A 16058-nucleotide genomic window follows, 5' to 3' on the forward strand; every position below is an offset into this window, starting at 1 on the left:
TCTGCGTTGCATATAATCGATGCGGTGCCTGTTAATTTCTCATCGAATCACAGCCTACTTCACCAAACGTATGATGATTTAGCACTGTCGTTGCACCAAACCTAACCATAAACATCAATGCCTTTCTTTAAAATCAATACACAAGTATATATTTTTAAACCTGCATATTTAGTTAATATTGCCCGCTAACATGAATTTCTTATCATTAGGGAAATTGTGTAACTTCTTTTGCACTCCGTGCAAGCAGTCAGGGTATATGCAGCAGTTTGGGCCGCCTGGCTCGTTGCGAACTGTGTGAAGTCCATTTATTCCTAACAAGGACTGTAATTAATTTGCCAGAATTGTACATAATTATGACATAACATTGAAGGTTGTACAATGTAACAGCAATATTTAGACTGATGGATGCCACCCGTTTCCGTATTTCACTGAAAGAATAAACGTTTTGTTTTCGAAATGATAGTTTCCGGATTCGACCATATTAATGACTAAAGGCTTGTATTTCTGTGTGTTATGTTATAATTAAGTCTATGATTTGATATAGCAGTCTGACTGAGCGATTTGTAATTGTCATTATTACAAATAAAATAAAATAAACGGCCGATTAATCGTATCGGATTTTTTGGTCCTCCAATTATCGGTATCGGCGTTGAAAAATCATAATCGGACGACCTCTATATATATATATGTATATATAATGTGTGTGTGTGTATGTATGTATGTATGTATGTATGTATGTATGTATGTATGTATGTATGTATGTGTATGTTTGCATATGTTGTTTTTTATCTAACAGCTGACAGAAGAAGGGACAGCTGGGTGTTCATGTGATTTAGGTAGTTTATGCAGACTCTTAACGTGATAAAACTTTGCTGATCCTTGTTACAACAAACAAGGTGTTGTAGCAAACTATTCTTCAGTTGCCTAGGCAATGCCCCCTACAATGCAGCAGCATACATTAAAATATAATTATTACAACAGACTTGGAACCTCTAACCCTGGAAATTTGAATAGTAAAAAAAAAAAAAAGTTTCAATTTTATTTTCATCCTTAACCGTCAGTTTACGCGGTTATATATTAATTGTGCCATCCTTAATCACTACTTTCAATGTAAAGCCACTGCTGTATCTCTCAATCTCTCTGGGTGGTTTAGCTCAGTAGTAGTTAGTTTGGTTAAGTTAAGTGGCCAACTCTGCATCTTTGTGTGGAATGCTATCATGAGTAGAAGAGGTCATTCAGATTTATACAAACAGGGCGTTCCTGTGGGAGCAGCTAGGGGTTAACGAGTGGTGTGAGAAAACAGACAGGGGTGGTGGGGGGAGGGAGAGTGAAGCATTCACACAAACGGCCCTCTGGAGTTAACCCTGTAGATGTGAGGGCCAGTTGGGGGACAGCCTCAGTGTGTTTCCCTTTTTCTCACATTTGGATTAGACAGCGCAACATACAGGCAACAAGTATACAGTACACTACACTCTTAGAAATGAAAGGGTTATCAGCTGTCCCCATAGGAGAACCCTTTTACGTTCCAGGTAAAACCCTTTTTGGTTCCAGGTAGAACCCTTTGGGGTTCCATGTAGAACCTTCTGTGGAAAGGATTTGACATCAAACCCAAAAGGGTTCTAACTGGAACCAAAACGGGTTCTTCAAAGGGTTCTCCTTTAGGTTCTAGATTGCACCTTTATTTCTAAGAGTGTACTGTTGTTTTAAGTTGTTTTGTTTGGTAATTGGTATGGTTTCTTACTAGAAATGAGTAAGCTGCTGCCAGTAAAGCACATAGAATCAATTAGCAAAGTAGACAATGTGAGAACAACTCAAACAGATTCCAAGGTGTCCAGAACAATTCAATTGAATTTAAGGGGCTTTATTGGCATGGGAAACATGTTTGCATTGCCAAAACAAGTGAAATAGATCATTAACAAAAGTGGCTGCAAGCGCTACTCACAAAAGTTCCAAAAGAATGAAGACATTTCAAATGTCATATTATGTCTATATACAGTGTTGCAATGATGTGCTAATAGTTAAAGTACAAAAGGGAAAATAAATAAACATAAATATAGGTTGTATTTACAATGGTGTTTGTTCTTCACTTGTTGCCCTTTTCTTGTGGCAACAGGTCACACATCTTGCTGCTGTGATGGAAGTTACCTGTGGCGCCGATGTTTAGGTTCGAGGTATGTATTGTTTTTTTTTGTGTGCCCTAAGGCAACGGTGTCTAGATGGAATTTGTATTCGTGGTCCTGGGAACTGGACCTTTTTTGCAACACCATTATTTTTGTCTTACTGAGATTTGCTGTCAGGGCCCAGGTCTGACAGAATCTGTGCAGAAGATCTAGGTGCTGCTGTAGGCCCTCCTTTGTTGGTGACAGAAGCACCAGATTATCAGCAAACAGTAGACATTTGACTTCAGATTCTAGTGGTGGGAGGCCGGGTGCTGCAGAACAACAGATTTTTTGTTGTTGAAAACCCCTCCCTCTTATCCTTGACCATGGAGTAAATCCAGCAGCACGGCCCACTCTCCGAAATCTAACATGACATTGTTGACCCAAACACCTGCTCTGGCCCCTGTTCTCTCCTACAGCCCTGCTATATACACCCAAGCAGGGATCCAGTGGGTGCTTTTCATTTGTAAGACCCTTCTCACGTAAATAGAGACCCCCACCCTCGTCTTCCACCCACCACCCACCACCCTCCTCCCATCCCACTTATCAAAGGTCTGGAGACAACCAGAGACAGAAAGAGAGAGAGAGGGAGAGAGACGATCCCTCCATTGTTTTGTCTATGCTGACACATTAATGGTGGGTTTCTGTTGGGGCTGTGGCTGGGGTTGGGTGGGGGGTATGATTGGTATGGGTATAGGGGACGGAGAATGGGGGGGTGGGGGGTGGGGATAATGGACGCCGTGAGCCCCCCGCTGGTCTCCCTGTCTGTGAGCTTGACCTGCTTTGACAGTCCTAGACCCAGACCTTGGCCCAGGCAGTCCACAGGGTGCTGGGCTATGGGACTCTGCTGCCCTTCACCCAAACGCTACATGGGCCTGTCCCACGCACACACCACAGTGCTCATGCACAAATGCATGCATGCGCACACACACACATACAGTAGGACTGGGACTGCACTAGAACGCAAAGCCTCATTATTGTCATTGAAGATAATACATTCAGCAATATGAACAGGGAGCATGACAAGAAGAGTTAAACAACAAAGCAAGCTACAGAGAATCAAATTGATTTGATTTGTATTTGTATGCTACAGGCGACACCAATTGGTCATACGCACATGTACATTAACATGCATTGCATACGTACAAAAGTCATTAGATAACATAACTCCACTGTGTCTAAAAAGTTGTATGCAGAAGTAGTAGCCTATGCTTTTCCAAACTGGGCATGCCATGGGTCGTCTACTGCCCTGTCCTCCTGTCGTTGTTTATCCCTCTCTTCTTCTGGTTCTCTCCATCACACAGCTTACAGCAGGGCTCTTTGTCGGCCTGCCGGGAGTGGGGAGGCAAAGCAGAGTTTGTTCATAATGGATTATTGATTGGTCTGAGAATCCGCTGGCTTGGGGTTGATGGAGGGAGAGGCGAGGGGACGGGGGCTCTGTCCACACCACTGCTGTCCCGCTCTGAGCACTGAATGTCCACTTTATGAGCCCCTGTCTCTGTACTGTGTGTGTGTGTGTGTGTGTGTGTGTGTGTGTGTGTGTGTGTGTGTGTGTGATTTTAAAGAGTTCTCTGTGTCTAATGCCCAAAGCACACATGTGACTGACTGCAGCTCTCAGTATGTACCAGTCACTTTCAAAGCTTACTCTCTCTCTCTCTCTCTTTGTGTGGAGCAGTGTTAGAAGCTCACAGTGTGCGTGGACCTCGTCGAAATCTGGGTGGATAACTTTTGTAAAGCACCCCTCTGTTTGGCAATTTCATTTCTGTGTGCGTGTTTCTGTGTGCGTGTTTCTGTGTGCGTGTTTCTGTGTGCGTGTTTCTGTGTGCGTGTTTCTGTGTGCGTGTGCAGGCATGTGTATGTGCGTGTTTGTGCATTTGTTCAAGCATGTGTGTGGGAATAAGAAGTCCACTTTTCATTTTTTTTTTACATTTCACCTTTATTTAACCAGGTAGGCCAGTTGAGAACAAGCTCTCATTTACAACTGTGACCTGGCCAAGATAAAGCAAAGCAGTGTGACAAAAACAACAACACAGAGTTACACATAAACAAGGTAGGCAGTAAATAGGCCCTAGAGGCGAAAATAATTACAATTTAGCATTAATACTGGAGTAATAGATGTGCAGACGATGATGTGCAAGTAGAGATACTGGGGTGCAGAAGAGCAAGAGGGTAAGTAATAATATGGGGATGAGGTAGTCAAGTGTGCTATTTACAGACTCGCTTTGTACAGGTACAGTGATCGGTAAGCTGCTCAGACAGCTGATGCCTAAAGTTAGAGAGGGAGATATAAGACTCCAGCTTCAGAGATTTTTGCAATTTGTTCCAGTCATTGGCATCAGAGAACTGGAAGGAAAGGTGGCCAAAAGAAGTGTTGGCTTTGGGGATGACCAGTGCAATACACCTGCTGGTGTTGCTATGGTGACAAGTGAGCTGAGATAAGGTGGGGCTTTACCGAGCAAAGACTTATAGATGACCTGGAGCCAATGAGTTTGGCGACGGATATGTATTGAGGGCCAGCCAACGAGAGCATACCATGCTGTGCTCTGTGTAACCAATGAGGCTACAACATGCCCCACACTGAAATGGCCACTGAAATGGCCCTGAGCCATTTGCTTTTATAAAGCGTATAGTGAGTGAGAAGGAGAGAGAGAAAGTGTGTTTTTAAAGGCCAAATCACCCCCCTCTCCTCTGTGTTTGGAGATGTGTGCTGCATCTCCGTCTCTCTTTGCGCTGTTTGTTGTGATTGAGAGCCCTCCCTCTGGCTGACAGTGTCGTCCATCACAGCGATGAGAGTAAAGCTCTGGCCCTCCGCTCTCCTCACCCTCTTGCCCCTCCTTCCTTGTCTCTCTCCCTGCCTGACACACAGATGAATGTGCTGCAAGACCAGCTCCAGATGTCCTAAGAACCTCCCTGAGATCTGAGATGGAAATAGGCCCCCTTCTTTGAAGGGCTCTGGACCGATGGGAAAATTAAGATCGGATTTCCTTGTTTCACACAGCAGCTAGACCTTCAGCTGTCTGAGTTCAACATTTTGTGGGGGGGGGGAGTGTGTTTGTCTTCCTCTCCACTAACACCCCCCTTATCTCAGCTGATAACGGTTATTTGGGTTTTAAACTCATGGTACGATACATTTATAGAGCTACAGTGTAATAGACTTAGCCTTTCTCAAACCATCGCGTCTGCATCAGGGTTGGGATCAACGCTAGCAAGATGGAGTGGGCTACATGACAGCCAAGGCAGTCATTTCAAGGTTGGGCTTATCATGTATATGAGGATCTTTTTGGATTAGTGAGGTGGGGAGAATGGGGGTGGACATGTTGAAATCATGTCTTTGATTCATCACAGAAGTCATAATAATGAATGGTAACATTGTCCCTCTGGACACACACACACACACACACACACACACACACACACAAAGTATTGTACAGCTAACCTCGTGGAGACACACAATTTAGTCCCAATCAATATCCTATTTTCCCTAACCCCTAAACCTAACCCTAACCCGTACTCTTACCTAACCTTAACCCAAAAACCTAACCTTAATCCTGACCCTAGCTCCTAACCCTAAAACTAACCCTAGCTCCTAACCCTGGCCCTAAACCTAATTCTAACAATAATTCTAACCTTAACCGGAAACCCCCTAGAAATAGCATTTGACCTTGTGGGGATAAACAAAATTACCTCAGTCGGTCAGATTTTTGTTTGTTTACTATTCTGGTGGGGACTTCTGGTCCCCACCAGAATAGTTAAACACGTCCACAGAGACACACATACACTATTAGCCAATTTGTCCTTTTTTTCTTACTTTGTGTTGAGGGGAACACATTGTTTCTCCTTCAGCTAGGCTAATCTCATTACAGTTTAATTTGGACATGTGATCGTCTGGTGGATGACAGGCTTAATGCTCGCTGAATACTTACCCAATCAGCAAACCCCATTTAATAACAAATAAGATAATTATCCTCTTTTTTTCCGATTAAACAGTAAGAAATAAACCAGGAAGTATTTATTAAAGGGGCAATCTGCAGTTCGAACAATAACGAAGTGAACTCCCCGCCACTGATTTGGTTAACAGCTGAGTAATGGGGCTGGAGAAATGTAACCACTCTCAGACTAAATGGGGTACGAGACAGATGGGAGGGAAGAAAAAGGGGGAGAATTAAGATCTGTTCAGATCAAGGTGTTTACTTGTCAATCTTTTCCAGCAATGTGAATTCCTTATGGGCGATTCCAAGGTATTTACGCTTTGACTTTAAAATGGATGCCAAACAAAAACCATTGATTTCAAAGTATAACTCTATGCACAAGGAATAGTTTTAACAGAGTTTTGGTAACAGAGTTATGGTAAAATCTCCCTCAGGTTTTTATGCGACCACTTTTTCCAAAAGCTTTGTTAAATATATGCTCCGAATTATGATTCAAAGATGTCTGCGGAAGAATGGGGTGTCAGCTATGACATGGTACCTTGAATTTGAAAAAAATCTCTTGGTTATTGAACTACAGTAACTGAAGTGGATTTACACCTGGTAACGGAATTACATGATCTGTACTACACAGAAATGCATAATTATGGATCTGAATCTCATTCTCCTCATGTTTCACAAGTTTGGACATCACAATGCAGCACAGCAGAGTACAGTGCAGTACAAAACAGCACAGCAGGACAGGGTGGAGTAGTAGGGCCGAGTAATGTAGGGTAGAGTACAGTGCAGTAGAGCACAGTAGAGTTCAGTACATGACAGTAAAGTAGAGTATAGTACAGTACAATAAAAATAATCTCTACTGTGCTGTGAATCATATGTTTATGATAGGTTCCGATTTGTCCCAGTGTAACGGTTTTCTTCCTCTTCTGACGAGGAGTATGAAGGATCGGACCAGTGCGCAGCGTGGTAAGTGTTCATGTTATTTTATTGGAACAGAAACACTAAACAAAATAACAAAGTGAATGAAAGAAACGAAACAGTCCTGTAAGGTGCAGCAACACAAAACAGAAAACAACTACCCACAACCCATAGTGGGAAAACAGGCTGCCTAAGTATGGTTCTCAATCAGAGACAACGATTGACAGCTGCCTCTGATTGGGAACCATACCAGGCCAAAACCAGAAATACAAAACATAGAACACAAAACATAGAATGCCCACCCCAACTCACGCCCTGACCAAACTAAAATGGAGACATAAAAAAGGAACTAAGGTCAGGACGTGACACCCAGTCCAGTCTGTCTGTGGACGTTAACATCAACGCCAGTGTGGACTGACCAAATTTCAACTACTTTTCAACGTCCATGGACGTCCAGTGCTTAGTGGGTGAAAATGCTGGTTACAGTAAATGGAAAGAGAGGGTGCTTATGGGTAGGTGTCAGTAAGAGCTGGGAGAGGTGACTTGGAGAGGGAGAGAGATCGAGGGAGGGGTTGTCTAGACTCAGACTGTATTATATGTCAGCAAAATAACTATAGCTAATTGATGGGTCTACCTTTACTTGTTACTTCTGTGAGCTTTCATTATCCTCCTTCCTCGCGAGGGAGAGATATTTGAAAAAATCTTAAAGATATGTGGGTTTTTGGTTACGGAATTACAAGGCACAAGGCCATATTGCTTAAACCTACAGAAGGTCAACAAAAACTAAATATAAGTGTTGATATTAGTTGGCAGGGTCTGTACATCAACATTATTGTGTTTGATGTATTTTTGATACCTTTTAAGACCTTTTCTGATAGATGTTTTCTCAGACCCCTTCTCGACCGGTTTATTAAAAAACCAAAGCTTTTACTTATGCCTCGGTTTTTTTTATTTTTATGGAAAATGGTTGATTTTTTAAAATCTATGCCTTAGTTTCCACCAACGAAAGACTCCTAGCTTTCATTTACATGCTCCTATGAACTTCACATGTTGGTGCTCATGGGTCCTTTTCCATAGGAAAAGCCCTTGTGTAATTTGCTTAAGGCTTGTTTTAGTGTGATTCATTGAAGTCTCTTTTCGTTTCGTTTTTTAACGATTACTACTATCTGTGTCTTGAGGCTCAATGCTCTGCCAGTAAAATCATTCTTAGACTTGACTTTGATCAAATCAAATCACGGTGTATTGGTCGCGAACACGGATTTGTAGATTTTATCGCAGATGCAGCGAAATCGTTATGTTTCTAGCTCCAACAGTGCACTAATATCTAGCAATACAATAGCAATCCATACATAATCCAACAAGTAGAAAAAGAATAACAAGAAGTTGAGAAATATCCAAACGAGCTATGTCAGAGACCGGAATACAAAAGGAGTAGGAGCACCTGCTCTTTTCATGACACAGGCTGACCAGGTGAATTCAGGTGAAAGCTATGATCCCTTACTTATGTCACCTTTTATAAACCACCGCAATCAGTGTAGATGAAGATTAAATAAGGATTGTTAAGCCTCGAGACAATCGAGACATGGATTGTGTACGTGTGCCATTCAGAGGGTGAACGGGCAAGACAACATATTTAAGTGTCTTTGAACAGGGTCTGGTAGAAGGTGTCAGGCGCACCGGTTTGAGTGTGTCAAGAACTGCAACGCTGCTGGGTTTTTCACGCTCAACAGTTTCCCGTGTGCATCAAGAATGGTCCACCACCCAAAGGACATCCAGCCAACTTGACACAACTGTGGGAAGCATTGGAGTCAACATGGGCCGGCATCCCTGTGGAACGCTTTCGACACCCTTGTAGAGTTCATGCTCCAACGAATTTAGGGTGTTCTGAGGGCAAAAGGGGGTGCAACTCAATATTATAAATGTGTTCCTAATGTTTTGTACACTCAGTGTATATAAATGGTGTGCATAGACAGTGTGGACAGTATATGAATGGAAACGTTGTGTACAGCACTAGTTATATAGTATAATCCATGACTAGAATACAGTATATACATATATAAAATTAGTAAAAACCGTATGCAAACGTTATTGAAGTGACCAGTGTTCAGTGACTTTATGTACATAGGGCAGCAGTCTCTGCAGGGTAGAGTACTTTGATGCACCTGTACTGTCTCACTTATTTAACAGTGACTGTTTAGCATTCAGGGTTGTGGCTGGCAGTCAGACCTTGAATCTTTCAGTGATTCTCAATAGAATATATTGTCTTCAGCACCTTTGAGAACAGCAACGCTAGCGCTTAGTTTTTTTTTGTGTGTGGGGGGGGGGGGGATGCGGAATTGAGGCCCGAAACCAAAGTGTTCCAACTGGTTTTTAACTTTAAGCGGCTTAGATTGTAACATGTGGACCAGTGAAATCTTAACGTCTGAGATATTCACTCTCTCTGATACAATACAATGGGCTTCTGTCATAGGCATTAAGCAGTCATGCTCCCAACAATGTAGGCACAATACCTATTGCGTTTATGCCTGACTTGCTGTTGACATATTGCTCAATCCGTATGATGTCCATGTTTAGCAGATGATAACTGCTTTGTGATAACTTACATAGGCACGGTTAAACTGACATTTAGTGCTGTACTCTCCCCATGTAAAAGCAACACCATTTACTCACTGGGATGGCTGTGTGTGTGTGTGTGTGTGTGTGTGTGCGTGTGTGTGAATCTTGCACGCGTGTGTGTTTTGATAGCCCCTCATTTCCCACCTCATCCTCTTGTGATCATGGTCAATTATCCACTTATAACGATAGTCAGTCACTCAGCCTGGTGAGCTATGAGCTGTGAGTTATGTAATAACCTGTAATCGTGCTGTCAAACAACCTTCCTCATAACTCCAACTCACTCCTCTATTATTCTTCCTTTCTATATATTTATCATCCCTTTTAGTCTCTTCTGGTATCTTGTCAAATTGAAATGAATCTGAATACAGTAAGGGGCTTTTCGAGGTAAAAAGTAAAATTAGTTGGTGCCTTTGTCCTTTGTTGGTATGTGTCCTGCACTTCAATTGGGCTTTTGTTGAGCCCACATTCAGAATTGTGGAACTTGCAACAGTGAGATTGAGACATGAGAGAGAGTGTAAAGCAACTCATAAATGATCTCTCTCTCTCTCTCTCTCTCTCTTTACTCTGGAAGAGTAAAGAGAGCCACTTCCTGTTGTGTGCTTAAGATCCCTACCATGTGATAGTGTCAGTTGAAGTGGGCGTGGGGAATATGTTGGCTAGGCTCAGGCTACTGGTGCTGATCTTGCTGATGTGAATGAACGTTGCTCTGCGGTGCGATTGTGTTCAAAGTGTCGACTCAGCTGGAGTGGCGTCAGTGGCAACGCCATGCACAATCACACACAGTGTGGCCCTCTCTGTCTGACACTTCAACAGACTAACATATGATATCACCCCATACACACGCTGACGTGCTTACTTACATAGAAACGTACACACGTGCTGCATGCTCTGACACATACCTGGAGATATGAATATGCAAATGTGTAACGGATCACTGTAGGTGAAGTGGCATGCTTTGGCTATGCTAACGCTGTCTCTTTGTTCTGTCTCTCTCTCTCTCACTCTCTCTCTTTCTTTCTCTCTCTCTCTCTCTCTCTCTCTCTCTCTCTCTCTCTCCATTTGTGTATTGCCAAAATAAGCATGTTGAACAAGATATAAAATACATTTAGAAACATTTATCATAATTAGTGAGTACTCGGTTTCATTTGATCTCTCGCTCTCTCTCTCTCTCTCTCTCTCTCTCTCTCTCTCTCTCTCTCTCTCTCTCAGGGTGAGGACCTGCACAGGCTGCACAGAGAGCTCACAGAGAGTGATGCAACCTGGGAGCTGCTGATGTGATGAAAAATAAAGCCAAAGAAAAGCCAGCCAGTGAACTGAACAGGAGTGGGGACATGGAGTAACAGTGTCTGACTATACACAGCCACAGATAGAGCTCAATGTGTTGGCATATACCATGGCGGATTCTGTCTGACACAGTGTAAGGTACCCGGAGATGTGCGATTCCAGATAGCGCTGTGTAAGCCATTTCACAAAGGGCCCTATAGCAGGTGCATCGACAGTGTTGGATTCACTGACTGTCACTGCATGGATGAAGACCGATAGATGGCATTGGATTCACAAAGCAAAGAGTGTCAGATGAACACGTCCTAAATAGCACTGGATGCACCCTTACAGTTGGCAGTGGATGAGCACGGACAGATAGAATTGGGATCGGCTGATACAGACGGAGAACGCTAGAGCTAGATGAGCTACTGCAGATAGCAGTGTAGATCCACTGTTAGCGAGCTAGCGCAGGCAGGGAGTTGGAGTGGGAGGCATAGCACCATGAACCCCAGAGAGAGCGGAGGAGGAGTGGAGGACATGGAGACCCAGGCGGGAGGGTTGGCGTTGGGGGAAGAGGGTGGCAAGGCCAGCCATGGAGGAGATGGAGAAGAGGGGGAAGAAGACAAGGCCTCAGCCTACGACTGCAACGTGTGTGGCCGCAGCTTCCCCTTCCAGAGCTCTCTGTCGCAGCACATGCGGCGCCACACAGGTGCACGCCCCTACAAGTGTCCCTACTGCGACCACCGCGCCTCCCAGAAGGGCAACCTCAAGGTCCACATCCGCAGCCACAAACTGCGCACACTCACTAGCCACCACCCCGAGGAGGAGGAGGGGCCAGAGGAGGAAGAGGAGGGTGAAGTGGGTGTGTCCGAGGGCCTGGACGGTGGAACCAGTCCGACGAAGAGCAGCTCGGCCTGTAACAGGGTCGTCAACGGAGACGCTAACACAGAAGAGGGCATAGGGAAGACGGCGGTGAGGAGCGTCAAAAGGGAGAAGTCCAGCTCTGAGCAGCGGCCATATTGCTGCCGTCTGTGCGGGTACCAGACCCAGCGCGAGGACCAACTCCTCAGTCACATCGAGAAGGTCCACATCACAGCCGACATGGAGGACGAGACTAACCCAGTGAGTCAGGAGGCAGTGGTGACGGAGGGAGAAGCAGGGACTCAGGTCACTGATGGTGCCTTCCCCTGTGAGACGTGTGGCCAGGTGTTCACACAGGCCTGGTTCCTTAAGTCCCACATGAAGAAACACGCAGGCCTCCTTGAGCACTGTTGTCGGGTGTGTGGCCGTCGCTTCAGGGAAGCCTGGTTCCTCAAGAGCCACATGAAGACCCACAATGGTTCCAAGGCCTCCGGCCGGGGGAAACCCAAGGCAGACTCTCAAGAGGCCGCGGCCACCATCAACGACGTGACCCAAGACCCAGAGACCAATGTGACCTCCACAAGCCTTTACCAGGTTTGCTCCAAGTGTGGCAACCTGTTTCATGACCGAGAGAGCCTGAGGGCCCACGAGAAGGTCCACAACCAGGCTAAGCAGCCGACACAGGGCCAGAGACCTAGTGACGACGGGGACTCTCCCAGTGCCAAAAGGCGCCTCTTGGACTACCTCAGCCTCCGCCCAGCTGCCGAAGAAAAGCCCCAGGAAGAGAAGAGGCGCTTGGGCCAGAGAATCCCCGAGCTGGACCCAGTTTGTAGCTACCAGGCCTGGCAGCTGGCTACTCGGGGCAGGGTTCTGGAGCCTGTGGAGTCATACAGTATAAAGGCTACGGTAGGTGGAGAAGGGGACGAGGCCCTGGCTGGAGGGACCGTGGTGTACGAGAAGGAGAGCAGCCGCTACATCCTGGAGGGCCAGCAGAGGGAGAGACGCTCAGGGAGACGCAGCAGTGCCAGCGGGGGAGGGGGTAGTAGCCACCACACCTCCACGGGGGAGCGCACCCCCGAGAGCCTGAGCGACTCGGAGTACCGTCCCTCCTCCCGCCAGGGCCGACGTCCCTCGTCCTTCCAGCAAAGCCAGGCCAAGTCCACCGAGTGCTTCGAGTGCGGAAAGGTGTTCCGCAGCCACCACCAGATGATTGTGCACCAGCGGGTCCACCAGAGGCGAGACGGGGGCAGGGGTTCCGGGTCCGGAGGGGACAACAGGGCAGGGCAAGGAGTGGACCGCTGGGGATCCACCAGTGACCCCGAATCAGGCTCCCCCAGCAGGCCCAGCACCCCAGGGTACGAGAACTCACCACCAGCCTCCACCCTGGGAGAGGACGCCCCTGAGATGAGCACCGCCAATGCAGTCCAACTGGCAGGTTAGTGAACATACCTCGACTGTTAATATAAGCCTTCTGTCGGGTGACCTTAGTTGGACTAGTGAGGGGGGAATTGGGCAATATTTGAGAGGAAATAGAATGTAAACAAAACCTTTTCTCTGACAACAGGAAGATATTTAGCTCTGTCCTCAACACGCAGATGTTGTATGTAGATTTAGAATGACAACAGCCAAGAGATAAGCTTCAATATAAGGACTATGTTAAAGCATGCTGTAGGAGCTCATTCCTTTTCAAGCTCTTTCAAGACCCCTGATCTTGACACTCTCACTAGCAAACATCTGTTGGTGAGATCCCTATCATTGTGATTCCATCTCATCAACTCAGTCCCATATAGAGTGGGGACATGAGCCACCCTGTGGCGATAGTCGGAACTGCTCAGGATCTGTTTTTGAGTGTGCTTTACAAAAACAACATGATAGACTGTATCATGTCGGGTCATTATATTCTCATTTGTGTTCAAGCCACTGTTGAAAACAACAAGACTGTTGACAAAAGCAGACCATGATGAAAAGTCAATGGGTGGTTTGATGAAAGCTTGTGCTTTGAAAGTGGCATTACAATGGAGTTGGAATTTTTGGAATGCCTGTCATTTATTTCTTCACCGTCATAAACACGGTCAAGAAAATCTTGAGCTATAAACACTGTGGGGGAAAAAATCATGATAAACACATACATCTGGGATAATTTAAGATTCAAGATTGCTTGGTATGTATGTTTTGTTCTTCCGCAGGGTACAGACAGGTATTTGAGTGGGTGTCAGTGTTGGCACTAACTTGTTGAAAATATGTCTCTGCTTATCATGTTTTCCTACACAGTTAAGAATCAGAGCTTAGTCTTTCACTCTCTTCCCTGGCGGTTTAGAATGTCAGAAATAGAAGTAGCTTTTCTTCGGACTCGAGCAGTCTGCTATTTCAGCTTTTCCTGTCTCAGGAAACCCCCCCTTTTATCTGTGTGAATATGTTTTTGCTCTCCTTTTTCAATTATTTACAGTGAAAAATCTGTAATCTTTTCTCCCCCTCAGCTGTCATCATGAGAATGTTTGAAAATTGAGCAGAGAGAAACAGAGAAATAGCATGAGAACAACCAACCATAGAAGTTCAGTCGACTAAAGAAAGAAAAGAGTACTTGTTGCTTTTTTAGTCGACGTTGTGTCACACACAAGAAAAAAAAAGAAAACACGTCTGTCACCACGTCTGTTGTGAACTTCCTGTTTTGTCATTCATGTACTAAATCCTCAGACAGAAACATGTATTTATTCAGTTAGCATGCAGAGAAAGGATCTTACTTATGATATCCCTTAGGCTACTGCATATAACATCCTATGTACGAGAACATTAAGAATATTAGCGCGTGCAGTCAGAGCCATGAGTGAGTAGCCTGGCTCCAGAACTGTTAGTGCCGTATAGACAACTCAACATGTTTGTCATCACAATGACCATAGGAGTCCGCACAAACAGATCTGGGACCAGGCTAATGAGAGATTGAGGAGAGTTTAAGATCACAGCAATGGATTTCTTAAGATACGCTTTGAAGAGGTCGAGTTTCACATGTTTTCGCAATATGGGGCAGGGATGCTGCTGTCCTAGTGGGAGGGTCAAGAGACCAGAGGTAGCAGAATGGAGCGCTCGGGTGTAGGGTGTAGGGTTTGAGTACAGCCTGAAGGGAGGGAGGGGCAGTTCCTCTTGCTGTTCTGTAGGTAAGCACCATGGTCTTGTCGTGGATCCAAGCTTCGACTGGAAGCCAGTGGGGTGTCCAGAGGAGCGAGGTGACATGGGAGAACTTGGGAAGGTTAAACACCAGGTGGGCTGCAGCATTATGGATAAGTTGCAGGGGTTTGATGGCACAAGTGGGGAGCCCAGCCAAGAGCGTAGTGCAGACAGGAGATGACAAGTGCCTGGATTAGGACCTGCGCTGCTTCCTGTGTGAGGTAGGGTCGCTCTCTACAGATGTTGTAGCGTATGAACCTGCAGGAGCAAGTCACTACTTTGACGTCTGCAGAGAACGACAGGGTGTTGTCCAGGGTCTCGTCAAGGTTCTTTGCACTCTCGTAGGGGGACACCGTGGAGTTGTCAACTGTGATGGAAGAGGTCTTGGAGCGGGAAGGCCTTCCCCGGGAGGAAGAGCAGCTGCGTCTTGTCAATGTTGAGCTTGAGGTGGGGGGCCAACTTCTAAGTTAAGATATCTGCCAGGCACGCAGAGATGTGTTTCGCCACCTGGGCATCAGAAGGGGGGAATGAGAAAAGTAATTGAGTGTCATCCGCATAGCAATGATAGGAAAAATCATGTGAGGTTATTTCGGAGCTGAGTGACTTGGTGTATTGAGAGAAGGGGAGAGGGCCTAGAACCGATCCCTGGGGGACACCAGTAGTGAGAGTACGTGGCGCAGATACAGATCCTCTCCACGTCACCTGGTAGGAGCGGCTTGCCAGGTAAGATGCAATCCAAGAGTGTGCAGAGCCTGAGACGCCCAGCCCTGAGAGGGTGAAGAGGAGGATCTGATGGTTCACAGTGTCGACGGTAGCGGATAGATCTAGGAGGATGAGAACAGAGGAGAGAGTCAGCTTTGGCAGTGTGCAGAGCCTCTGTGACACAGAGAAGAGCGGTCTCGGTTGAGTGAACTGTCGTGAAGCCTGACTGGTTGGTGTCAAGAAGATTGTTCAGAGATAGATAGTGAGAGAGTTGGTTAGAGACAGCATACTCAAGCGTTTTGGAAAGAAAAGAAAGAAGGATACTGGTCTGTAGTTTTTGACGTCAGAGGAGGGGAGTGACTTCGGACCGTTTTGAAGTCAGAGGGGACACAGCCAGTGGTCAGGGATGAGTTGATGAGGGTAGTTACGAATGGGAGAAGGCCTCCAGAGA

The 16058-nt window shown here is 45.7% G+C and overlaps 1 protein-coding gene across 1 annotated transcript in view; it reads left to right on the forward strand.

Annotated features, from left to right (window-relative positions):
• LOC112223128 (zinc finger protein 516) overlaps positions 1-16058 on the forward strand; it is a 67222-nt gene that overhangs the window by 34549 nt on the left and 16615 nt on the right. The window contains exon 2 of the mRNA XM_042304466.1: positions 10829-13178. Within this exon, the coding sequence (XP_042160400.1) occupies positions 11384-13178 (1795 nt within the window). The 5' untranslated portion in view covers positions 10829-11383. The remainder of the gene's footprint in view (positions 1-10828; positions 13179-16058) is intronic.

Source organism: Oncorhynchus tshawytscha, linkage group LG23 (assembly GCF_018296145.1).
Source record: "Oncorhynchus tshawytscha isolate Ot180627B linkage group LG23, Otsh_v2.0, whole genome shotgun sequence".
NCBI classification, from domain to species: Eukaryota; Metazoa; Chordata; class Actinopteri; order Salmoniformes; family Salmonidae; genus Oncorhynchus; species Oncorhynchus tshawytscha.